Source organism: Oryzias latipes, chromosome 7, assembly GCF_053564925.1.
Source record: "Oryzias latipes strain Hd-rR chromosome 7, Olatipes_Hd-rR_3.1".
NCBI classification, from domain to species: domain Eukaryota; kingdom Metazoa; phylum Chordata; class Actinopteri; order Beloniformes; family Adrianichthyidae; genus Oryzias; species Oryzias latipes.
This window is the reverse complement of record NC_136243.1, coordinates 15,609,895-15,636,220: the sequence shown is the minus strand read 5'-3', so window position 1 is coordinate 15,636,220 and position 26,326 is coordinate 15,609,895. Positions and strand designations below refer to the sequence as shown.

At 38.4% G+C, this 26,326-nt stretch overlaps 3 protein-coding genes and 1 non-coding gene across 13 annotated transcripts; 1 reads left to right on the top strand and 3 right to left on the bottom strand.

Moving 5' to 3' along the window:
- The first annotated feature begins 1,221 nt into the window (after positions 1 to 1,221).
- On the top strand, positions 1,222 to 5,282 carry LOC101163739 (acidic mammalian chitinase). The gene is made up of 12 exons (XM_011477446.4): positions 1,222 to 1,375; positions 1,482 to 1,560; positions 1,645 to 1,671; positions 1,760 to 1,964; positions 2,048 to 2,104; positions 2,829 to 2,994; positions 3,064 to 3,188; positions 3,279 to 3,402; positions 3,842 to 4,024; positions 4,150 to 4,266; positions 4,376 to 4,508; positions 4,619 to 5,282. Exons 2-12 carry the CDS (start codon positions 1,536 to 1,538, stop codon positions 4,849 to 4,851), a joined length of 1,395 nt encoding a protein of 464 aa, XP_011475748.2. The 5' UTR covers positions 1,222 to 1,375; positions 1,482 to 1,535; the 3' UTR covers positions 4,852 to 5,282.
- pm20d1.2 (peptidase M20 domain containing 1, tandem duplicate 2) lies at positions 5,088 to 12,212 on the bottom strand. Its single transcript, XM_004070836.5, has 13 exons — positions 11,776 to 12,212; positions 11,574 to 11,657; positions 9,434 to 9,669; positions 9,271 to 9,357; positions 9,031 to 9,164; positions 8,820 to 8,939; positions 8,646 to 8,721; positions 8,513 to 8,574; positions 7,484 to 7,562; positions 7,331 to 7,402; positions 7,090 to 7,255; positions 6,910 to 7,009; positions 5,088 to 6,418 (listed from the first exon to the last, which is right to left on the bottom strand). The coding sequence occupies exons 1-13, from the start codon at positions 12,092 to 12,094 to the stop codon at positions 6,289 to 6,291; spliced, it is 1,665 nt and encodes a 554-aa protein (XP_004070884.2). The 5' UTR covers positions 12,095 to 12,212; the 3' UTR covers positions 5,088 to 6,288.
- Positions 12,213 to 12,327: 115 nt separating this feature from the next.
- Positions 12,328 to 25,279, bottom strand: lemd1 (LEM domain containing 1). Of its 10 annotated transcripts, none has more exons than XM_078950335.1 (12): positions 25,124 to 25,261; positions 18,591 to 20,213; positions 16,856 to 16,967; positions 16,647 to 16,766; positions 16,507 to 16,571; positions 16,287 to 16,352; positions 16,021 to 16,176; positions 15,772 to 15,856; positions 15,588 to 15,676; positions 15,387 to 15,476; positions 13,113 to 13,186; positions 12,328 to 12,941 (listed from the first exon to the last, which is right to left on the bottom strand). In XM_078950335.1, exons 2-12 carry the CDS (start codon positions 18,804 to 18,806, stop codon positions 12,632 to 12,634), a joined length of 1,383 nt encoding a protein of 460 aa, XP_078806461.1. In that variant the 5' UTR covers positions 18,807 to 20,213; positions 25,124 to 25,261; the 3' UTR covers positions 12,328 to 12,631. The 10 variants fall into 10 exon arrangements, with proteins under 10 accessions (XP_078806461.1, XP_078806463.1, XP_078806462.1 ...); XM_078950337.1 differs by having other exon boundaries at positions 15,772 to 15,799; XM_078950336.1 differs by having other exon boundaries at positions 16,507 to 16,562.
- mir135a-2 (microRNA mir-135a-2) lies at positions 23,131 to 23,228 on the bottom strand. The gene has a single exon (NR_107115.1). It is a non-coding gene; the product is annotated as a microRNA mir-135a-2 (primary transcript).
- Positions 25,280 to 26,326: the final 1,047 nt, after the last annotated feature.

The following is a 26,326-nucleotide window of genomic DNA, read 5'->3' as shown; positions in this document are numbered from 1 at the left end:
ACACACATGCATACACACAAACACACATACAAAGAGGTATGGGACCTCTGATTTTCTGACCCCTATCCCATCCCTGGTGGGCACTCTTCCTCTTTCTTTTTTTAAATTCCATCATCCCCCCCAGAAGAACATGAAACTTCACAGGTGCTAGCTCCCCTTTTCACTAATAGTTTGCTTGACTGAATGTAATGTTTCACGTTAGTCTGGATGGATATACATGCGTGTATGAACGGTATTCCTATTGTGTACGTGTTGACATATGTGAAGATTTTTGCAGCCAACAGCTATGTTTGTAAAATTTAAGTGTGTGGGTGGACAGGCCCCGCCCCTTTTAGATTTATTACACATCTCCACCTGATAGTAATGATTATACACTTCCAGCAACTTGTTGCTTGTTGCTTTATGATGCTTTATGATTTAACATCCTCCCCCATCTCTTATCATCCTCCAATCAACCCCCCTCTCTTCCCTCCTCTTCTTTTCCGTCCGGTCCAGCAAAAAATAGTTACAAATATAATTAATATAAATAAAGTTTAATTTAAATTACAAAACGGGTTTATTTAAATATACACCTTGTGTGTCAGAAGATTCACAATCCCATGTTGTAAAAGTAAAATATGTTCAACACAAGAGGCCACCAGCTCCTATCTGTGTGCTCAGCTCTTGGACAGAACAAGTTAAAAAAAAAATAATAATTGAAAAAAAAAATAAAAATAGGAAAGGACGCTTGAACATGTGTTTTCGAGCCCAGTGTGAACATAGCATAAGAGTGATGAAGACAATACATACATTATACATATTAATTCATAGAAGATCAGAGCGATCTTGTGCTAAATTAAATATTTTACTTTCACCAAAACAATAGAATCCTTTAGGGGAAAGAAAATAAACAATTTTCCAGGGACATTTAGGATGACGAAGTAAAACTGCTTTTTTTCTAAAATCAATGCAGTGATTTTTTACGTCTTTTCTGTTTCACTCATCAATATTTTTTCTCATATTTGTGATGATATGCTAAAACTACAGCTGTGTGCACACAAAGACATACACTGTGCCAATCATTAACAGTGAGCAAACATACTGATTCCAATGTTACTCAATTCTGGTCAATACTCTAAAATGATCTCTGACCTTTAAACCTTGTTCTGCAATGATTTAAGCCAGCAGGGCTCGCAAACCCTGGTCCTCAAGAGCCATCTTTCTGCTGATTGGCTGACTCAAGTGATTCCACATCCTGATTGACTAAACACACCTGGTTTAGTTAGTCAGTATTAAGCAGACCAGCGAGAGCTGGAAACCAGGCAGGGTCGAGGCTCATGAGGACCAGGGTTGGTGAGCCCTGCTAGCCTAAATCATTGCAAAACAAGGTTTAAAGGTCAGAGATCATTTTAGAGTATTGACAAGAATTGAGTAACATTGGAATCAGTGTGTTTGCTCACTGTTAATGATTGGCACAATATATGTCTTTTTTTTTCTTTAAGAAAGCACAGCTCATTACGCTTCTTCTTGTTGAAGTGTTTTTGACAGAAGCTACCATGACCAGGCTCACACTAATAGCAGGTAAAGAAAAAAAAAACACTTCAATTTATTCTTTTAACCTCTTGATGGAGTATTTCTTTAGTGAGCTGTTCTGAATTTTTGCAGGTCTCTGTCTGTCTTTTGTCAGTTTGGGTGAGTCCAGCAACTACATAAACATTGCATATTAATTCTGTTGCTTTCTAACTGCTGAATGTTACAAGTAACATTTATTTTTGTATAGTGTCATCCTTCAGACTGGTATGTTATTTCACAAACTGGTCTCAATACAGACCAGGCAACGGGAAATTTCTACCTTCAAATATTGATCCAAACTTATGCACCCACCTGATCTATGCTTTTGCTGGTATTAATGATCAAAATGAGTTGGTCACTATAGAATGGAATGATGATGGGCTCTATGCATCTTTCAATGGACTTAAACAGAGGTCTGTTTGTTCCTCTTTGTTACTAATTATAAAATGCTGAATGGTGTATTTTTGTAAAAATCTATATCTGTATCTCCCAACAGAAATCCCAATCTTAAAACACTGCTGGCAGTTGGAGGCTGGAATTTTGGAACACAAAAGTGAGATATTTCAAGCTGTTGCTGACGTGTCACACAGCCACTACATCCACTTTGCACATTTTCCACGTATTGTGGAAATACGTGTGTAAATGTTGTCTTTTGTTGATACATGTGTGATATACGTAATCCATAAATGTTTCTTGCGTTTGTCATTCATCAATGTGCGCAGATGTCTGTCGAGGGTTTTGGCCGACGGGTTTTCATGTGAACTCAGTTTTTAGTTTTTCAAAGCTTTTGGTTGGTTGAAAATTAAGCAGTTTATGCATATTTTAAGTACATAGTTTATATGGAAATATTACGTAAATCTTATATTTTTGCGAGATGCAACATTAGTGGCTTTCCAAGACCGTTCTATGTATGTCCATATACTGTATGTCTAACAGACTTTTCATGCATGTACTACCCATGTACCGGTATAACTTTTACACTATATCGTGTATGTGGAGCACATATCACGTTTAAATTACGTAATTGACGCACAAATTACTGGTGAATTGTATATCATACACAGTTCATGTTCTACATTGATTTAAATGTTCTTTGCATGATTTATTTGTACTAGTTCCGTGGGTTTAATGTGGCACACTCTTTCCACGTATATTCACATATGACCAATTTTCGTTTGGGCAGTGTGCGCAAAATGTAAGTAGTGGCAATGTGACATTGCCTTAACAGTATTGTGCGTTTTCTCTGTGAACAGCATCTTGTCCCTGTTGCTTTACAGATTCACTACAATGGTGTCAACACAAACAAGCAGAAACACATTCATCCAGTCGTCTATCAAATTATTAAGAAAACATGGATTTGACGGACTAGATTTAGACTGGGAGTATCCAGCAGCAAGAGGGAGTCCTTTGGAGGACAAGCAGAGATTCACAATGTTATGCAAGGTCTTGAACTGCCTCTTTGCAAAATTACTATCAAATGGCCTGAGGTCACTTTTTGTAATTGTGTAATAGGAGCTCTTTGAAGCCTATGAGGCTGAGAGAGCTTCAACTGGACAGGCCAGGTTGTTGATCTCTGCTGCTGTTTCTGCTGGAAAAAGAACTATTGATGCAGGTTATGAAATCCCAGAGATGGCAAAGTAAGCTGATTTATCATTTACCAAATCATGAACCCACAATTATAATCTGTTTATTAGTTGTTTCGATTAACCTCAATTTATTTTTACTAGGTACTTAGATTTTGTGAATGTGATGACCTATGATTTGCACGGCTCGTGGGAAAATGTCACAGGACATAACAGCCCTTTATTTAAAAGCTCCCAGGACACCGGCGACAATGTCTACCTAAACACTGTAAGTTATAGGGCATGTTTTGTTTTAAACATCTGAAAATTTTAAAAACCACTCCTGTGGAGTATTTTATTTTTTGAGAATAATGTAGACAATTTTTCATAAATATTTTTCGTTATTTTTTTTGTTAAAAGGGATTTTTCTGTACATTTCTTATATAGCTTTGAGTGTCTCTTTGAATCACTAAGATGATATTTTGTATATATCAGGGTGCTTCTTTTTTTTCTTAAATAATTAAGTCTCAGTGAGGTGTTTCAAGTCCACGCTCCAACTGCTCTAAATCCCAAGAGCATTTATAAAACTATATTATGAGATCCCACATTGTAATTAAAACTCCAATGTGTAAATTTAAACACAGTCAATTTCACTTACAGTTTACTGGATAACGTATTTGTCTGTCATGTAAATAACTGGATGTAATTAAATTTTATATATGCTGCAGGACTTTGCCATGAGGTACTGGAGAGACAAAGGGACTCCTGCAGAAAAACTGAACATGGGCTTTGGTACATACGGACGAAGTTTTCAACTTTCTACTCAATCTAGTCAGCTTGGAGCCCCAGTCATTGGTCCTGCTGCTGCTGGCATTTATACAGGGGAGGCTGGTTTCTGGTCCTATTATGAGGTGAAACAGAATGAAAGATTAAAAACTTTTATTGCATGTTGTTCATCAGATTAAATCTTAAAGTTGATCTTTTTTACACAATCATCACAGTCCACTTGAAAATGGGATTATTGTCTTCCTTTCAGATTTGTACATTTCTTAAAGGAGCCAGCGTTCATTTAATCGAGGTTCAGAGAGTTCCATATGCCATCAAACAAAACGAGTGGGTTGGATATGACGACAAAGACAGTTTTCATACTAAGGTTTGTTTCAGTAAAGATGTTGCCCAGTTACCTTCTTGTTCTACCAAACACAAAGTTGTTCCCTGAGACTTTAACTAGTTTCAAAGTGGTTCCATCATTTCTCATTCAGGTTCGATACCTGAAAGATAATGGGTTTGGTGGAGCCTTCGTCTGGTCTTTGGATCTTGACGACTTTGCTGGACAGTTTTGTGGACAAGGAAACTATCCCCTCATCAAGCATCTTCAATCACTTTTGGCTTCAGGTTAGAGAATCCCTCTTCATTGTAAACTTGCTTTGTCCAATTGGACCACACATCAAATGTCTTCTTGGTTTCAGTTGTACTGACTTAAGGATAATGCATCATTTCTCCAGATCTTCCTCCTCTGCCTACTGCAGAAACCATTCAGGTTCACACCCAAAACAAACCCCATCCCAGACCAACAGCTCCTGACACCAACTTCTGTGCCACAAAGATTGGAGGCGTTTACGCCAAACCAGATGCTCCAGGTTCTTTTTACAACTGCGCCGATGGCATAACCAGGATCCAAACATGCCCCCATGGTTTAGTTTTCCAGGACAGCTGCAAGTGTTGCACATGGCCATGAAGAGTCTGAAAAGTTTACTGCAAACACTGCTGTAAAACCTGATTGATCTTTACCCAAAAAACGTATTTCTTTTCACTTTTTTCCCCTTTTAACACAAATGTATTATAGTGTTAAGTTGCAGAAGCTTGATATTTGCAATTAGTGGGGTATATTCTGGAATGATCAATGATAAATTCAGCAAAATTCCCATTCTTTTCTTCTAAAGTGTTTGTTTCCAAGCAAACACGTACATCTCCTTTTCCTTTTTTAAATTTTTATGCTTTTTTTTGTCATAATACATTTGTAAAATCCTTATAATACTGTAACAAATAGTCATATTTTAGATGCATTTGTATTTATTTACTAGATTTGTTGCAGAATAAATGTGATGCTATTTAGATTTCACAACCTTTTACACCAATAAAATGGAATGAGTTTTCAAAATAATCCAACAATTACACACATTGTTATCCTTTAAGAAATACACCTTCAAATCACAATAATTATTCAATTATGTATAACACAAATCTTTTTTACATTTAAAATATGGAAACACATTGCCAAAGAAATAAAGAACTTTCAATGCAATTGCTGAATTAGAACTCAAGTTTAGTAATATATTAATACTCTTTACAAAACTATCATTACTGATCCTCTGCAGAATTTTGGTCTAATTTTTAAAACTTCTGAATGTGTCCTTGCTTCTTTTTATTTATTTAATAGTTTCTTTAGGTTTTTTGGGGGGCATTTTTTAAAATAGAAATTCTTACAAAATTTCAATATTACATAAGGTTGTATTGGAGAACTTCAGTGGAAAGAAAGTGCAACAGTCATTCAGACACCCTACTGCACAGACAGACTGAAAATCTCAATTTTACAGGCTTTTACTACTGATATTCTGAGATGGTAAAATATCTTAATTGTAGTGGAAAAACTTAGACAATCTCAACTTGGAAAAAAAAAATAAATATTTCTGAACACAAGAGAGAGCTGTAGTTAGTGAAGGAGCCTTGAGACACTTTTTTTAAAGATCAACTTTATTCAACCGTTACAAATTAGCAAATTCCACCTGCATCTCTGTATATAATACTTTTTTTTCATAAGTTTTCTTTGTGAATACCTCAGCCCTGCAACAACCCAGCAAATAATTTACATTTTTAAATTATAACAACAATCTTTGGTTAAATCATCTCATTAACACAGGTGTACTGTTATCACAAGAAAAAAAAAACACATTTGATCCTCAAATTCTTTTCTTTCAACAATTTCAAAACTCAATTTTAAACATTCATATAAAGGATGTAAACCTCAGATTTATATAACAGTGTTAATCTAATGAGACAGGTTTAATACTGCTGTTGAAATCTAATGAGACAGATAAGCTATTCTGTTCATTTCACCCATCAATTCAAGTCAATCAAACAACAAAAACAACAAAATCTGTCATTTTGTAGCAGCCTATAATTCATGGACAGAGCTGTGTGGCTCTGGAAGCTTCCTGGTGTCACAGTTTTGAATCAGATTGAAGTAAAACTGAATCATTTCCTCGTAGTTCTTTTTGGAAATTCTTTCATTAATCCCATGAAACCTGAAAAATGAAAACATGTTTCATGATCATTTTTAGAAAATTTGTAGAATTTTCTATAACCTCCTGAATGTCTGTAGAGGACATTTCTAAACCTGAATATCTCCAGACCACGGCATACTACTGAATGAACTCCTTTTGGTATCTTCAGACGACATTTGGGGCTTTTCAGTGAGATCAAATGTGAAGGTTTGGGTCTCTGGGTATTGTAGAAATTGATGGATTTTTAAAACTTTTGACTGGAGAATTTTTATTTTTCTTTGGTAGTCAGGAGGTTAAAGACTCGCATTAAAAAAAGAAAGTATGTTTGGTTTAAAAGCCTAAAAGATTCCAAAAACCCGACAGAGTGACTTCCCAAACTACAGAAACCTGTATTATGCTTTAAACATGTAAATGTAGTCATTTGGGGAAATTTTCATCCATATAACCACCAGTGTGACCAGATTAAAAGCTAAGAGAAAATAAAAAATGTGTAGGACCTCCTAACTTCTTACCTTTGAACATCTCCAGGTTTAAACCAGTTAGGAGAAAAACGATAAACATCTTTGCTGAGGTCTTTGAAGTGGCGGCTGTCAGTGTTGCCGATACAGATCCCTGCACATTTAAAGACAGCATTGACTCTTACAAAGTGATATTTCATTATGTGTGCGTGAGAACTTGTGTCAGGATTCTACCTGGAGCTACTGTCACCGTTGGAAACAAATCCAGCACCGTTTTCTTGATGATCTGAAAGCCGAAGGACCTTTCATCAGCAGAGCTGACTGGAAGAGGGTCAAAGCCATCAACGAGCTCCACTTTGACTCTCGGGTCCCCGACTGTCGCCTCAATGAGGTCCATGACCTGAAAAGGACGTTAGACGCCTTAATCGCAGAGTACAAGCAGCAGTTATCATCAAATAAGAGGCTGAGACCTAACCTCCTGTAATGTCTGCGCTGAGTGAATCCGCAGATTTACATAAGCTTCAGCATAAGAAGGGATGACATTCATCTGAAAGATAATGATGACTTATGGGAGGAAGAAGGAAACTTCCTTGTAATCTGGATTATGTGGTTCTGCAGAAATAATCACCTTGACACCGCCGTTAAAAATGGTGACTGCTGTGGTTGTTCTCACAAAAGCATTCATGTCTGGCTTTCTTTCAAGTACCCTGCAGGAGAGGAGAAACTGACAGACCCGAATCAAAAGGCAACATTTAAAGATGCACTGGGATGAAAATGGGGTTTTTGCCATATTCTTGTAGCTTTCTTCTGATGATGAACGACATAGATTAAGAAAATTAAGATAAAAAAATTGCTTTTCTTTTCAGCATTTCTTGATTCAAATTGTTGTGAATCAGGAGCAGACACAAAAATACAATTGGAAAAAGGTTTATTTGTGATATAGAAAATATGCTGGGCTCCCTACTTCGAGCTCTCAGTTATGGGGTGGGGTGGGCTTGTGCTATGTTCACACCAAACGCAAATCACGCACCAACCCCCTCTGTTTGGACACGCCAGTTTAATGACTTGCTCTCCCGCATTAGTCCGAGGAGGGAAAGTGTACAAACATGAATAAAAAAAAAGAGGCCTTTTTATTACTGCCTTGATGCAAAAAATAAAAATAACTGAGGTCACGATCAGCTGTTCTGTTGGTTTTGGACTCCACCTGTTCATCGTGTCACTGAACACCTCATGGGCCAAAGCTGAGTCCCTGATTGGTTGAGCTGATGCATCTTCTTCGCCAAAGTTTAGATTTTTTTTACTTTGGAACGCGCCGTGACGTTCAAACCACGCTGCTGCTGGACCAATGCTCAAGTCATCCTGCAGGACCTCAGATCACATCTGTACTTTGACTTAACATTGTAAGTAGACGCTACTGTGTTCCAAATCATGATCAGTGTGAACGCAGCTTTATTCCCTGCTAACCTTCCCGCCCACAAGCCACAGGCAAATTTCTAATGAACTACTGCCGCTCTGTAGAAACTATGTCCTTGAAAATTACAGGGTTTTTTTGGCTAAAAGGATTAAACCACAGTTAAAAGACTAGTGGGTTAATGTTTTCAATAGATCAAAAGATGATAGAGGTAGAACATTGAAGAACAAACAGGATTTTGATTACCTGGACAGAACTGAGGAGAACAGCCAAAAATTTGACATCACAAACTTCAGTGGAAGTGAAAACTGAGGATAAAGAAAAACTGGTTAAAAAAATAGACCTAGAACACTCCTGTTGATCCAGTAGTTTGCTCTACCTTGTGGGCCAGGTGCTCAAAAGTTGTCCGTTCAGGTCCGAGCCCAAACAGCCTCGGCATGGGGTTATCCTCCAGTCTGACGGACCAGCAGAAAAATACAAAATGTCCTCTTCATCTGTGATGCTCAACATGATATTCAAATAAAATGTTGGAAAGGAAAACCCATTGTTTTACCTTTTTACCGCTCCAGCCAAAATCCCTATGCTGGACTCCCTAGGAGGGATCGAGGAGTGACCAGGAGCCGTAGACACAGACAGCTTTACGTTGGCCGAGCCTTTTTCACTCAGTCCAATTCTGTAAAGCATGTAAACAGCATATCAATAAGAAAAAAATTCAAATCAAAATGTAAAAGAGGTGTGATTTGAAGTTCATTTTAAAGTCTCACAGGGCGGCAGGTCCTTCCAAGCCACTGATGATTCCATCCATTACAGCCAGGCCTTCATCCAGCACAAATGACAGCTGCACATTTCGCTGCTTCAGCACACGAACGATGTTCATAGCTCCATTGAAACCTCGGATCTTAAAAAGGACAGATAGCAGAGAGATCAGATTTAATCATTTGTCATCTTTTCTTTCTTTCTTTTTCTTTTTTTACAGTCAGAGTTAAATAAAAAATGCTTCACACCTCTTCATCATGACCAAAACCAATGTAAAACCCCCTTCGAGGAGCATAGCCTTTAAGTAGCAAGTATTCCAATGCTTGAAGTATGGCCTGAAGACAAATGTAAGATCGTTAATTCAGCTCAATACATGTTTATACATGCAAAACTCTGTTTTTGATCTCCTACCATTAAAGAGTTCTTGTCGTCTATGGTCCCTCTACCATAGATGAAGCCATTTATCTCTTTGGCAGAAAAAGGCGGAGCCTCCCAGCCATCTGACTCATTGGCAGGTACCACATCAATATGGGCCAGCAGCATATATGGTACCAAGTCAGGATGGGACCCTCGCACGTAGAACAGGTGGCTGTAATCAGCCACCATCTCATGTTGAACCAAACTTGAAGAGAAAACTGTGGGGAAAGCTGACCAAAAAAAAAAAAAAAAAGAAATGATGCGGAGACTTACAGAAGGAATTTGTCAAGTAAAGCTTGTGGTCTTGAAAGTGTGTGATTTGGTTTTCTCTAAAAAATGATCTTCCAAATTTAAGCTTTGCCAGTTCTGTTATACAGACACATTTCCGTTTTGTCTGGATTGCTTTGAAACCAAAAAGCACAACAAATTAGACTGGAGCTCGATGAGAACATTTAGTTTGAGGATTCATCTGGTGCCGTTTGCTGCTATGCGTGTTCATTTCATCACGTTAATCAAGTCTGAAGAAATCATGCTTTCCATTTGTCTTATATTCCATTTGATTCCACACGTCCTGCTACTCCAATCATCTTTCGAGCTATTGTGAAAGCGTTCCCCGGGTTTTTGTTTTTGTTTGTTGTTTGATTATGTTTTTTTTAGCCAAAATTAAAATAAATTACATTTTAAAAAAGCCTGTGACATTTTCTGGAACATCATTTCTGCAAAGCAGCTTGAAACCTTCATTTGATATATCAAAATGAGAAAGGGAGAGAAGACATATGAACAACAGAGTAAGAGATGGGTGAAACTGAAATGGGAAGACTATCAATCAAATGTCTGGGTCCAAAAAGAGAGAGGTTATCTTACAAGTTGGTTTGGTCACGTTTACTTTAAGATAAGTTTAATGTTTTTGCGACTTTCCTGCTCGGAAGGTTTCACACATCAGAAGCTGTGTTTGAATTTGATGTGTTCTTTTTACAATCTAGATCATAATTCAATCCAGGTTTGAGCAGTGCAGGTCCAGTGGTTTTGAACAGGGCCTGGTTCTACTATCTAGGTGATCTATTAGTGCGGGAATGCAGTGGAATATTCCTTTAGTGCCCTCGGGAATCGGAAGCCAACGTCTGCGTGAATAGTCAGCTTCAAATGATGTGACACGTGAATGCAACACGAATGAATTCAGTTCGCTTTTGCTTCAGACAGTCACTGTGAGTTTTCATTATTATAGCAAACGTTTATAAAAAAATAATAATTAATTAAGGCCTGTTCACACCGGGACGAATTTCGCCGGCGATTTTCGCCGACGTTTAACGCCTCGTGACTAAACAAAGGGCCCCAATGAGAGTGTGCACACCGACGCGAAAAAACGCCAGGCGTTAAAGCGTCGAAAAAAAAAAACGCCTCGGGTTCGTTTTTTTTTTTCGACGCGTCGCGTCGAAATCTACTCGACCAATGAGAACGGCGCTTTTGCTCACGTGTCTGGAGCTTCTGAAGTTACAGTAAAACACAACTTGGGGGCGCTCAAACACAAAACTGCCTTGCTGAGCACACATACCAGCGAAGAAGATAGACGCCAAGTAGCGTCTACACTGCCGCGAAGCAATAATGACGGACATTCTAAAATATCCCCGAACCAAGCACCAGTTGGAGCTACTGGTGCTTGAAATATTCATGTTTTCTTTGTTTGATTCTGACAAGCGCGTAAATACTTGCTCTCTTCTTCTGAGTGAAAAGCGACTTTAAGAAGCGTAAAGTTGCGCAGCGCCACCTTGTGTACAGGAGTATTTCTGTTTTACATTAAGCGCCATCTAATGTCAGGGAATGAAATTGCATGTTCACTCCACTCATCGTCAGCGAAAATCGCCTGGGTGTGAACACAAAAAACGTGACGAAAAACGCTGGCGAATAACGCCTGGCGAATATTCGTCCCGGTGTGTACGGGCCTTTAAGCTGTCAGCAGGACAACGAACACACAGGAACAAACAAACCGACTCTCATGTTAGCTTCAAATTAGCTAAGCTTCGCGTTCAGTTGGCTGTGCAGGAACCATTAACTAATTATATTCTGTTCTGTTTAATGTTCTGGAAATTAACACACCCTGGATCAGACCACTCGCGGGGGGGGGGGGGGGGGGTACCTTTACGGAGGAACTGTCCAAACTGAAGCAGAGCTGAAGTGTTGCCGCCCGTCTCCGAGGACACTGTGGGGATTTTGATCGCCTCTGAGTGAAAGAAGAAACACACTGTCAGACTTCTGGTTTCTACCTGGCTTAAACCAGAGAATTTTGTAGTTATGTCTAGTTATTCTGGTTTGCTTGATGTTTGAAATGCTTTAAGTACCTTTAAACTTTGCTAACAGTTCCTCTCTCTGATGGTGGTCTATGACAAGCAAGATGTTGTTGGTTTTTTCCCAGCGTGCGAGTTGAAGTCCAACATTTACGTCCAAAGAAAATGTCCTGATGGACGCAATGGTGAAAACTGACAGGAATACAATAAACACGCTAATAAACACCAGCTTTACGAACTTATACACTTGGAAATTCGACTCTGTCATTGTAGCGTCTGTAAGCGGAAACTGTTTAGTGCAGCCGGTCTGTGAAAACCAGCGCCCCCTACTGGTTATAGGTCCAAGAGGCGGAATCGTTGAACTGTCACCCATTTCTCTTATGGGTAAAATTTCCTTTTTCAAAGCAAGAAACGTTTCACTTTTTTTGGCTTAAATATATTTTATATAAGCCTATTATTTAGATGAGTTCTTGGAAGGGCTTTTAAAAAAAAAAAAAAAAAAACTGTTCATTTGTGCTCTGTACATATCTTCATAAACCACAAAGGTTACAATCTGTTTTGAATATGTTGTTCAGCAATCTCGTATTCAAAGGAAATGCACCAGAATTAAGCAAAACATTTATTGAAACATTTTAAATATAAAAAGGTCACAAGTGTTAAGGCTCAAAGTACAGTTGAGATCGTGAAATCAAAGATATTTCTCCTGAGTGTTTGTAGTTCAAGCATGCTTATTCAGCGACAAAGCACCCAGGAATAACATTTATTTAATAAAAAATTCCAACATTAAATGGATCTGTTCAACAGCAAGGGTTGCAGCCAATAAAGTAGAGCAAAGTTAATGTGTTCCTTGGACAGCGTTTTATGAATCAACACACCAATCAATGTTCACACTGTCAGCTGAAGGTTAAAGTTAATCCTGTTTGCAGACTGCTTGTGTGCCTTCTGTCCCAGGCTGTAAAAAAGCCCAACCCTCCTTGTCAAAGCAATGGCTAAAACTGTCAAGTAAGGCCAAAACGGTGCTGTCCTGAACATTCACATAAATATAGAAAAGAATGCATGCCACAAAGAAAAAAAACAAGATCTGTATGTGGATAGAAACAAGGCGACGCTCCACCTCTCGTCTCTCCAGAGTCACAGGACTGACAAGAGTGTCTGGGTACGAGTACGAGTACTGGACAGGTCTCTGCGCTGCGCCTTTGATGGGTCTTCTTGGAGTAACACTGAATGGGCAAAAGATAAATATTAGCCATTTTAAACTCTTGCTTTATTATAAGGGGCAGGAGTTTGTAAACCATGTTGCTTGCAGACTGTTGTCTTTAAAAGGAAAACCAAGCCACAATGTTAATTAAAACACCTGGAAATAAATAAAATAAAAAACTAAGGATACTTACTAAATCCCTGTGGTTGTAGGCTTTGTGTCTGGAAAAAGGTCTTTTAAAATAGGTTTCCCAGATTCCTGAGGTAACTAGAAAAAGTAAAAATGTACATGTCAGGGTACATCACAAAAGATTGGAGAAAAGTCCCAAAGCAGAGATCCACAGAAACACAAGTCAGATAAAAGATTGACAGGAGTGAGCAATCCATTTACCGTGAGGTGCTCATTCACATCCAAATTGCACAGTCTCAGAAATGTAGATCAGGTGGCAAAAAAAAGAAGCATTGCTATTGTGTAAACACATTGAGGAACAAGGGGGTATTCCAGAAAGCAGGTTTAAACTACCCTGACTTTAATCCTGAACTCTGGCTGAAATCTGCCTGAATTTGCTTAATCTGGGTATGTCGGTTCCAAAAGACTGGATATGAGTTGGCATAATTACGCTCGATTTGGTGACCCTGGGTTAATGCTCGTGCATGGCAAGTGCATAAAGACATTCTCAATGGATCACCGATTTCTGAAGTCACCATGAAACTGCGTGGAGAAAAAATAAATAAATAAATAAAAAGAGCACTATACTTCAATGAGACGGAGTCTGAGATTTTAATGACTACGTGTGAGGATTATACATCCATCAAAAAAGTAATATGGCTGCATCACCAAAAGAAAGTTTCTGCTTGGAGAAAAAGAACGGACAAAGAAAACACGAGTTTCTCTTTTCTATTTTCATTGTGTGTGTGTGTGTGTGTGTGTGTATATAAAAAATAAAAACTTATAATAAAAAAAGAAAACTTATCCAACTTAAATGAATTACTTCGATAGGTAACAAGTAATTGAGTTACATTTTTTCAGCCTAATTCATTAAATCTACCCAACTCAATTTTTTTTACAACTCAAATTTACATATTTATCTAACTAAATGTCATATTACTCCAATTCAATTAAATGTTTTTCCATCTTAATTTATTGTACTTCTTGAACCCTCATATGTCTAAGTTTGAGCCAGCAGATACTCATTTTTAAACCAATAAAATTGCTGTCACAACATGGATTTCCAAAAACATGCTTCAAAGGTTAATTGGCAACTTTAAATTGTCCCTAGGTGTGAGTGTGAGAGTGAATGGGTGTGTGATTGCGGACATTCTACCCTGCGACAGACTGGCGACCTGTCCAGGTTGTCCCCTGCCTTCGCCCACAAGTGGCCGGGATAGGCTCCAGCAGCCCCGTGACCCCGAAAGGGAAAAAGCGGTTAAGAAAATGAATGAATGAACATGGATTTGTTGTATGAAGTCATTTTCGATTTCTCATACTTTCACATTACACCTCATAGCAGTAGGGGTGCTATATAATCGCATCATCCTCTTCATCCCTCTCACTCATGGTGCAGAAAGAATTAAACATAACAGGACAAAATAACTCGGCAAAACACAGTAAAACAACTAAACACATTTGGTCAAAAACCCACACTTAAACGCAAATCTGTCCAGACAAGCAAAGGGATTGGTATCCCATAATCCCTTACGGTGGCGATCTAACAGCAGCACCAAAGTTACACCTACTTAATTGAATTACTTTGAATGAAAGTAAAATAACTGTATTGTCTGAGCTTCTTCATCCACTAAAACATTTTCAAATGGACACGCCATGTTCCTTCACCTCTCTGAAAACAAATTAACCTTCAACTAAACCTACTCCAGACAAAGTTATGTTCAGAGCATGAGTTGCTATGGCAACTTGACATACCCTGAAACATACCTCCTTTTTTTGAACCGAAAGCTGAGGTTATCCACTTCCTTTGCTTCAAACTTTCTGTGGTAACTAGCATAACCTGCTTTCTAGAATACCCCCCAGATGTAACCAGAAAAAAAATGCAGTTTTTAGAAGTCAAATATGGACACCCCAATAAAAATAAACCTTTTTCAAAGTGCACTCATTAAAGGTCTGCCCTTTACTTTGAAAATGCAAAACTGCACACAGGAAAAAAATCATCTAGCAACTAAAATGTAGATTTCTGAGCATAATTGTTAGTCAATTGTAAGGAAAATAATAAAAAAAAATATATGCCTTTCATTTTTGTGCTAATGAAGAATACCATGTATATTTTTTTTCTGAATTGAATGGACTGCATCTAAAGCATAACCTTTCCTAAAAGTAGTACAGCAAACCTCAACTTGCGCACAATTAAGGTCCTCAGAATAATAAAAGGCAAAGCATATGTTCAACATCACCAAGTGCAGAGAGAGACTAGAAGCATGTAAATAAAGAAGAGTCAGCAGGAAAGCGTCTATGCCTTCATTCCACGTGGAGGATGAACATCTTTGGGAGTGTGGTACAGGGACTGATCCGTGCTCCTGCTCTTGTCTAAATCATTCATGGCAAACTAAAAATTAAGAAATGACAACAAGGTTTGTGTAGTCTGAACTCCGTCACAAGTGAGCCTTCCTCACAGTCGGGACTTAAAGTGTGACTGAACAAGCCGGAAATTACTGACCCTATAAGACCTTGAACAATGTTCCCCCACTCTGCTGCTGTTCAGCTCCTTGACCGTGCAGTCAGAGAGCGAGCCCCGACTCTCCATCTGTTGTTCACAGAGAGAGTTTACATTGAAATACAAAAATAGATCCGAAAAAAGTGGGGTGTTCTGTCAAATGTTTGCACAGAAAAGCAACTTTCCTCTTGCACCATTTGGGTGATACTGAAGGTCTGTGAGGAAAATGAAGAGCTGTCGTTAGAGACCACCGTTTTGGAAGCAGGTGGAACCTGCAAGATTTTTGTTTTTGCACGTTAGGAAAAACAAACTTGGTTCATGGAGTCGATGACAGCAGTGGAATGCCAATTCTCTTCACAATTTCTATGAAATTGACAGAACTCATAAATTAATCAAAAAGAATAAAGAAATCCACGGGGAAAAAATGTGGGCCTACCCCTGATCTTAATCCAGAGTGTTGACCTGTGGAGGATGCTTTACTAACTCCTGCAAGAATGTGTGAGCTCTTGGATTTTGAGCGCTCTGATGACTTTGTCACATTCTTTGAAAGACTCTTGGAACTAGGTTTCTCGTTTCTAGAAGGATGAGCACGCTGCACATGCCCGAAGGGAAAAAAAAAAAAAAAAGAAAAACGAAAATTGCATGCCTTTGTTTATTTTCAACTTTAAAATCTTGAGGTAAAATGAACATTTCAGTATTTACCAGCCTTGATGATAGTAAAAAGCACTGCTGATAAGAATAATCTCTTCTGTGAAAATGCAAGTCTGCCTGTAAAAAGTCAAAAAGCTGAAAATGTTATGAAAATGCTACTTTTAGACACAAACCAAACATTTCAGCAGCAACCCTTAGATGGTGCTATTGTGTTAAATGCTGACCAGCAGAACTGAATAAATCAGTGAGACCTCTCTAAATGATCTCTCACCTTGTCGTTTTCACCTTTAATCTTCTTCGCTTCTTCAGGTTTTTGTTCTTCTAAAACTGAGCAAGCTGAGAGTTGAGACAAAAAGCAATTTTCTGAAACTATAAAACAAAAAATACGATTAGAAAAGAAATAAATCCCACCTGATTCTATATCATCTCTTTTCTCTTGCTCTTCTTCACTATCCGAGTACAATTCATCATCCCCATTAGAATGAAGAAGCAGCTTCCTGAGCTTATTCTCATACAGGGTCCTGGTGGAGGCTAGAATGAACAGATTAACAATTTGTCTCAGAGGAGACAAGAGACTGCATCAAGAGGAAGTCGACCATCTTAAGTTGTACCCTTCTTACCTACTATGGGGCCAGCTTTAACCCCATGTTTGAGCAGTGCCTCCCTCAGATACTCGTCTGTTAAGTCACTTGGATCTGGCATTTGTGTAACCTCTGGATCCTTATCCCTGCTCTAAAGAGAAAAAAAGTGACAGTTCAGGATGTGAAAAAGCCTTTCATAGACAACATAGTCTTAAAAAATAGGCTTGGAAAACATTGCAGAACAGAACTGCATTTGAACAGTGGCATAGACATACAGAATAAAGTCCAATGTCTATTGTGATACATCTGCTACGATAAAATGTGTCATGATTTTGGTTTCTTGACAGATGTGTATCGGTAGACATGGCACATTCACCCTTCGATTTGGATATCTTCTGCACCTGAATCATATATAGCTCAGTTTAAGTTGCTTGCCAAGAAAAATATAGTGCTCAACAAAATAGTACAACAGAAAAATCGGATAAAAGAGGTGTGGCAAGACATAAAGACTGAGATGCATTTAAACTGAGAAGTTTGAGTTTGACTCAAGACTCTTAAAAGAAAACCTAGGGCTTCAATGGAGGAAAAAAACAAAAGCTGGGTTCACAGTGACAAAATATGTAAAAGACTAAATTAAATGGAAAAAAAACCCTGAACCAAGTCAATATGCAATTGTTTCCTAGATTGGGTAATGAAGATGTTTTTCCTACAATACAGGTATATTATGTTAAAAATTGAGAGCAATTAGAGATTAGATGTAATAATAGTGATTAAAAAAAGAATAAAATGTCGATATGAGGGATTTTTGATATAGTAGCTCTTAAGGAGCTGGTGAAAAAGTAAAAGGGACAAAGCACAACTGTTAGAATGGGGATTAACAGGCAAATAATCTGTAGTTTATTGAAGAAATAATTGCTATTGGCTCAAAATAATGCTCCGCAAACTAAAACTAGGGAAATCTTGTCCAATTAGTATTATATGAAATAATCTTTTGTCAATGTGAACATAGTTGGAAATTTTGAACAAATGTGAAAGTAAAAAAAAAAAAAATAACCTTGCTAGAAGCTAGAAGCAGAATCTAGCTTGGGACTCAGTGTCAGAAGTTTAAAAAAAAAAATACTGAAGGTTGACTTCAGAATTTGCAGCAGAGAGTTGATCAAGATCAAAAAGTAAAAAGAAAAAAATGAAATAGTTTGTGAATCTAAACACCAAGTTCAGTGATGGAATAGTTTGACAGTGACCTTTGAAAAGTAATCTACATTCATGTGATGATGGCACGCTCACCTCTTTCCTGATCCCCACCATTTGATCCATGTGTTTTTGGTACCAAACTTAGCAAACTGCAATGAGCTTAAAGGAATAAAGACTAAGATAAAGGCTTGTTTGGGTAAATCTTGCATTTCTGTAACTTCAGGATTTTTTTTAAATAAATGTGGAAAAATACACCTGAGCAGTAATCAAACAAGTATTGTAACGTTTTTTTTTTAAATGCTCATTGAAAAAACTCTCACTTGAATATGAGTGGAGCTCCTGTAACAGAGTGTGACAGGTGTGCACGCTTCTCCATGAAGGGCCCCCAGTCCCAAATGTCTCCTGTAAATCTATATTGTGCAGCTGGCGGTGAAGAAGTGTAGCCTTGTTTGAGAGTGGTCACCTCTACCGATCTACTTTATACTATTTTGGATCAAATTTGCTTTTCACAGACTTTTTGCAACCTAAAATACCTAAATAAACCTAAAGTATGTACAAATAAACCCGTCTAAACGTTACCTACGTGTTCAAAACCAGAAGACTCTCGTGCTGCTTCTCGTGTCTCCTCCTCGTCATCGCTGGAGAACTCCGCAGCGTTTTTCTGATCGATGTTTTTCAGGTGCAGCTCCACGTAAACCTCCTTTTTGCTCGCTGCAGGTGGCAGCGCCACATTGTGGGCAAGTAAATCTGACTTGAGGCGAGCTATAGAGAGGTGAGCTGGGTCCTCCACAAAAGGCATGTCAGAAGGACAACGCAAGATATTAAAATATTAAAAGTAATTAAAAGAAAAGAGTCAGGGCTGCACCGTGAAAGACACCACCGCCTGCGCCTCCAGTCTGAATCACAGCCTGATGGAGAACAGCTGCGCCTTTACGCATGATTGACAGCATGTGATCTACTATGGCTGCACCACTGACCCAAACTCTGCTTTACTGTCTGTGATTGTACATGGACCAAATGTGAAACCTTGATTGATTTTTAGACTCTATATTTTAAATTGGGGTATGCCTATGTTTACATATTCAGCTAAAATATTTCAAATATTTGGATAATTCTGAAGTGCATAGTGAAAAATAGTGGGAGGCAGTTATGACTGAAAGGGTTAGCACTAAATAAAATAAAAAATGTTTTGTTCTTATATTTACAAAAGCAGAATGGAGGCTGCTATCAGGTTTTAATTCTCACTCTCCAATGAAATGCGGTTTTTTAACTTGTGCTTGTGGCATTTTTCTGATAATTAAGGACACATATATAGAAAATATGGTCAAAATTGCTTTTCTAAGTACTTCTGTATTTAAATTATTGTGAATAAGGAGCAAACAAAAAAATGACGTGAAAAAAAGCTTTTTGTGCTGTAGAAAATTTGCTCTGCTCTATTCTAATACATCTATTTGCATACAATTAGATTCATATAGGTCTTCATTTTCCTCAACTGAGGTGGCATGTGACTTAAAACTGTACGGATACTGAATAGCTTCAATATTGCTCACAAATTTTGTTGCACTGGTAATGTTAGGTTGGGGATGTGAGGGACTGTTAGCGTAAACAGAGTGTAAACAGATAGATGATGGGAAGTGGGGACGGGCTTACTCAACAGTCCCACCCACAACTCAGAGGTGAATTTCCGATCAATACTGATGTTTTGTAGATGTCCTACAAAAATTTCATATACTTTTCCAGGTTCAAATGTTAGCATTAAATAAAGTAAAAAAATAACTACAAACTTGAAGTATTCAGCTTTATAACTGGAGTCTGTGTTTTCCTTTTTTAAATTATATTATTTCTTGTTTAATGGAACTTTGAAATTTTGATAAAATATTTCAAAACCGAGGGATCGAGATGGATCACTTTCGATTTAGTAGATAAAGAATTTGATCCATTTATTTAGCTTTTGATTTTTTTCAAGTATACGTAAGCACACCTATAGAAAAACTTCAATTACACAAGCACAATCTCTTTAACCAAAATTTAATTAATACATTTTATCAGGAATGCCATGTTGCCAAATAACTTTACCTTTAGCCTCCATGTTTGGCCGAGGGTTTGGAAGGTGTTGGTTTTGCAGTATCTGTGGTGTTTTTGGCAGCATTTAAGCTGTGGTGGTGCATCTTAAATAAGGTGGAACCAGTGAGCTGTTCTCTATCTCCTGTAAAACAGATGAATAACAACAACAGAAAGGAATCTGAAATAATTTATCAGCATAGGGTCAATCGTAAGAGCTTAAGTAGAAGATAAAATGTTTTTCTTTATGAAGACATGTTTTTGTTGACTGGTGAAGGGGTTTAGGGTTGGCCCGAAAGCTGTTTAACCCTTTGAGTTAGGAGATGAGAGTGAGTTGTCTTCAAAAACAAAGAAATACAAGTCCAGCAGACGGCATTAGTTCTCAGGATTACCATGACCTGTATTACTAAGAGTCTGTCTGCACAAAAATGAAGTTCAAGAGAGGAGCTGCTGCTCACAGTGCTCCAGCCTTTTGGAGAAAACTATTACATGTGTATACCTGCTTCAGGGTGGAATTTAACCAACTCCGGCTATCGGTAAGTCAGGCAAATCCCCATTGCTGTGTCCTCCGATCCTGCTTTCATTTATTTCTTTGTAAAACTACTGAAACTCTCATGACATTATTTATAAACCTATTATGAAAATCAAATACCGACCACAATGTCACTTGCGTATGCTTTATACAGTTTTTTAAGTACTTATTTTTGTAAAAGAAAAAGTTGTCCTACAGACCCAATCCGATGAAAATTGGGTTTTTTGTCTCTGAAGCATGTTCTTGTGGCATTTTATTCATGATGGAGGACATATATTAAGAAACTTAAGCTTAATTTTGCTTCTGATTATTTCTTTCTTGAAATTATTGTGAATCAGAAGCAGACGAAACAAAATATAGTTTGAAAAAGCTTGTAGAAGCTAGGCCACAAGCTCCCTGCTCTGCTCCAGTGCATCAACTTGCAGACAACCAGATCCATGTACTTTCTTGTTACCAGTGCAACATATTGCTTTTGTTGCACTGGTAACTGTAAGTTGGGGGTGTGAGGGGCTGTAAGCTAGTGGGATAGCATATAAACAGATGGATGATGGGAAACAGTGTTGGCTTACTCCGCTCCAAAAGTCCTTCTCAAATCACAGGTGAATTTGAACTAATGAACTGCTGTCGCTTCAAACAAACTATGTCCTAGAAGCCAGATTTTGGCTGAAAAGAGCATAATTAAAAAACAAACACTGGGAACAGGATTTTAAAGAGAACCCACAACCAGATGTTTCAATTGTTCATACATTTCTTGATGTCAGAGGAAGAAACTGATGCAGCAGATAGCAACTGTAGTGGTGAACTCTTTTAGAAGCTCATTTAATCATAAATAGATGCTGCAAATTCAAAACTGTGGACACGTTGGTTCGTAATGGTTCATATTCTTCGCATCATTTATAGAGATGGAAACCAACAGACATTTTTAAGATTTCCTGTTAAAAAAACAACAACAATAAAACAAACACTCACACCTGAAGCCCCCTTGTTCAGACATGTCCACAATTTTATGTTAATGTTATGCAAATCACTGTTTGAACATTTCTTTCTTCCACATAAGCTGTAACCAAATGTCTGTCAAATAGTCCATAATTGAAACCAAATCTTTCCTCTGAACACCCGATGGGTTTTTTTCTTTTCTCTGCTACCCAAATCATTCAAAACAGTTCAAGCAATGCACCACCACGCCGCTCCATGAATGCAAACATGAAATGACGAAACAGCAGGTGACTGCATCGCACTGGAGTGAAGGTTGCATTGAAAACACTTGCTCACCCATTGAGTTGTTTACTGCAAGGAACTACTGCTATGAGGCAGCTTGGACCAGCATACCAACGTGGGCAAAAAAATAGATTCAACAGACCACATGGAGATGCTTTGATCGCGTTTTATCAGCTTGAAAATAAAAACATTGAACTAAACTTATTGACCAACTATGAATAATTATTAGACTCAGGGCAAGTAACTTCAGAAACAAACTGAGAAAAGGCCTCTTCAAAGCATTCAGTCACAGTGCTGAATTCATTTGAGTACAGAGCATAAAATGACAAGGTCTACAGAACGGTTTAGGTTTGAATTCACTTTTGGGCATGCAATATTCAACATGACCCCTGTTTGTGTCAGAGGGCAAACTATTTACAAAAGCCGAATTTTATGAGATTCAACTCTTAAAAAAGGTTTCACTGCTGTCACATGTAAACCTTCCACACATACCAGCTCAATGTTTTATCTGCCTTTCCATCTGAAATAAGTAAACACTAAAAATAATTAAATACTTTGTTTCTCCAATGATAACATGCCTCCAATAAAGCATGGCAGCGTCGAAGCCTTAGTAAATTATTTGACTTGCCAAGTGTCTTATACTTCATTCAATTGAGCATTTTATTGGGCCACATTTTTCATTATTGTACTTTAAAACAGCTTGTGGAGCCACAATAAAAGGGTAATTCGTGTCCCTAAATACAAAACAAGAAAACAACAATTACCCTTTAAAGCTTTACTGTAGCTCCAGTCCAAGTCTTCAGTTCAAGTCCCACTTTTGCAAGATTGTAGGAGCTTGTTTTTCCAGAAAGGAATCTATGCTGTTCATCCATACAGAGCACAACAGCACATCATAAACTGCAGTTAGCTCAATTAAAAGGAGGACAGTTATCATTTTTAGAGGCAGTGATGTGAAACTTTTTTATGAGGTCTTACTGAAAGAACCCTGAATATCTAATTTAATCTAAACATGCTACTCAGTTTTTCTTTTATTATTAAACACACATCTCTACAGAGTTGTGAATTCTTCTGCAGTCTGTTCACTGGCAGTTTTTGCTCAACGATTCAGCTCTTTGCTGATACCTTCAACAAAAGTAGCTAAAGGAACCCAAAGCCGAGCTAACAAACAGGAGCCTGTGGCTTTAGGCTTCAACTTTGTGTTGGAATTATTCTTTTTTTAAAGAGTATTGTTGAGTTTCTTTCTTCTATGCACAAATAAACAAGATAGTAATGACAAAACAAAGTATGCCAAGACTTCCAACTACTCCTCAGTTGATCGTCCACTGTGTATCCGATGGCTTTAAACCCTACATGATGTGTTTAGAACTCACATAGGAATAGAAAGCCATAAGATGCATGTGTGGTTTATTAGGAAGGGAAAGGAAAAATGTTGTGGTGCATTTTAATGCTGACAGCTTCGGGGATAAAAAAAAGAAAAGCAGGGGCAGGTTGCAGATGACATCGAGGATTTAGAACTGGCATCTACGTGAATAATTAACCAAAGAAACTGGAAGTGTTCTTCGGGGGTCCAGGGGAGGTAAAATGAAACCATCTTGTGAGTCTTTACACAGAAAAGACTGGATTATTCACAGCACAAACCCACACACGCTGACCCTTCCCACTGTCTGAATCTTACAGCAACATCCCTGAAGCTGTTCCGTTCCAGAGGGGCTCATGGAATCAATCTTTGATTAAAAATGCAGTTTTGAATCAGCGCCTACAGGGAAAAAGTGCAGCGCTAATCAAAAGAATTTGGTTTCTAAATTCAAGACACACTACGTAAACTCTTTCCAAATTCTGCAGTGAGCTCTCCCTGCTTGACTTCCATGAGCAGAAAGGAGATCATTACTCTGGCATTTAAATCAAGACAGCTTGGCAGCATTTTAATGCCAGAATATTAGTATTGACATAAAATTAACATTTCCATGCGCTGTAACTCTGCCACTGAAAAAAAGCATTAATTATTGACTTGAATTATGACTCACACTTTTTATATTTAATGTTTCTGTTTATTTTAGTTGGATATCTCTGATTCCTTACATTTGACAGGATTATATATCATTTGTTAACTTAAATTAGCTCAAATGTTTCCTGAAAAAAAGACTTAGTTTTAATAGAATTATAATAATAGAATTATAGTTCAAGACTTGAAATAGTTAAACGTCTTTAAGGCGCCATTTCAACCCCACAGTGGGGAAAGACTCAGAACTCGAGCCTAAATCTGCTCACCCAGATGTCTGCTCTGAAAACAGTAGCCTTTATAATAACATAAAAAACCCTGTGGACAGAAGGGAAAAGGGCTGGGATGGAGGACAGAGGAGGCATTTGTTGACTTTGTATCAAGTGCAACGCAGAGGTATTTGAGGCTCAAAGAGGCCAGGTATTTGTCAGTCAGTGTTTCTTGTGCTTTTGCTGTCTCCAACTCAAACAACAAAAGCTCCATTGAGAGGCTCTTTTTTTCTCCCCCTGGAACAAGCACACAAAGCTTCCTGTAGTGGGCTGTAACTGTCCAGTACTGAGAAGGCCATGTCTGCTTGTTTTATAACCCACCTGTTTCCAGCTGAACTTGCAGTAAAACAAGGAAAACATTTTTTTTTTTCTCATTACATGTGGGAGTTAAATAAAAGTCATATGATTCAGAAACCACTTAAATTCATTGTAGCATAGCTTTCCCACTGTTCGCACACAATGATCAATATCTCATTAGCCTTGCACATGCAGAATATTCTCATGACCTTTGACAGGAAGCATCGACTGAGGAGACTGCTGCCACTGAGCCTTCCAAAGCCTGAGCTCACGCATGTCTCAGCATAAATTAGTAAAGCCCCTGTGTCAGACTGTGTCCAGACAAGAAGGTGAATCTCTGCCACAGGCAGGATTAGCTGTAATCCCTGAACATCGTACACGGTTCCTCTTAGCTGGAAGCCAATTCAAGCAATCATCAGTGCCCAGATGTTTTTGAGGTTTTTAGATTAGCGACAGTGATTTATAATGAATACATTTTGTTTGCTTTCTCTGAATAAGTACAACACTTGTGTCTCTCAAACAAAGTGCTAATGTCATTAAAGGAAATCATATGTGTTCAAACAGTTAAAGTCTTATTTTTGAAGGATGAGACAACTTGGGTACATTGACATGCTGCACACAATACTTAAGATCAACAGAGCATCACTCTAGCAGATTTAGATCCTCATTGTCAGTCTGGGTGAAATCAATCTGCTATTTTGACTAAAATGTTTTCCACGCTGGATGCAGATCTCACTTACCCGTTCCCCACTCTCCTGCGTCCCTCGCCGGACCGAACATGGCATCCCTACAGCCTCATGCTGTATGGAGAGACAATGGGTAGTGGGGAGGGGGAGGAGTTACTATGCGAGCAGGAGCGAGTGTGTTGAGGCAGAGGGAGTGAGAGCAGAATGAAAGCTGGAGGAGAAAGTGCGAGAGAGGCTCAGACCTGAGATCTCTCACTCACAGTTCTTTCAAAACACGAATCTGACAAAACAGTACAAGAACTGACATTCAACCCCCCCCCCCCCCCCCCCCAAAAAAAAAAAAAAAACACACACACACACACATACACATCCCTCTCCCTTAAGATGCTGTGTTAGAGAAAGTAGCAGCCCAAAAAAATCCTCTCCACATGGGAAATGTAAGGAAAAACAGACGGCTGTGAAAGAATGGCCACTGGTTTAAACAAGTCCTTTTTCTTGGCATTCTTTGAATGAGTTTTTAAGATTCCATGTTGGCAGCGTGCCCGTGAGTCCTGGATGAAAAAAGGATAAAAGAGGGGCTGAGTAAGAGGGGCAGTCTATTGTGTTTGTTCCTTTCCTTTCTTGTCTTGGCTCTCTAGTAGGTCTTTGTAGCCAGTTGCTGGATATTCCCCACACTGTTCCCTCACATTTACTTCAAAACAAACATTTTTAACGAGATGCTTTTTAAGTCATCCATATAGAAAACAAACAAGCTAATATTGATCTTAACTTTCCATGCGTCTGGTTTTTCCTTGTCCTCTGCACAGTCCAGCACTAGTAAAAGGGAGACTGCTGTGTGATTGGTGAGCAGAGGACAGCAGGTGCTGTGCCCCCACACTGAGCCACATTCACTCGGAGTTTCTGCCTCTCCATCCTTTTCCTCCAATGCCCTCCTTTCCCCCTTACTTTTTTAAGCAGTGGGGGTTAATAAGTAATATGTTGCTGTGAGGCACACACAATAAAACAAGGGATGTCCCATTGTTAGATTAGTTGACGGGGAACAAACATGGGAAGAGTTAAAAGAATGACAGTCAATGGTTCTTGTGATGCACCCGTGATGCAAGAGGAGCCTTGTTTTCTCTCCCAGTAAACCTCCTCCTCTTCCTCCTTCTTACCCATAAACCCTTCCCACACCCTCTCTGTCTTCCTCTTGCTTTCTCTCAAATAGACACACAGCCTTGCTTCATTACTATTCACCAGGTTTCACTAAGGCATGCA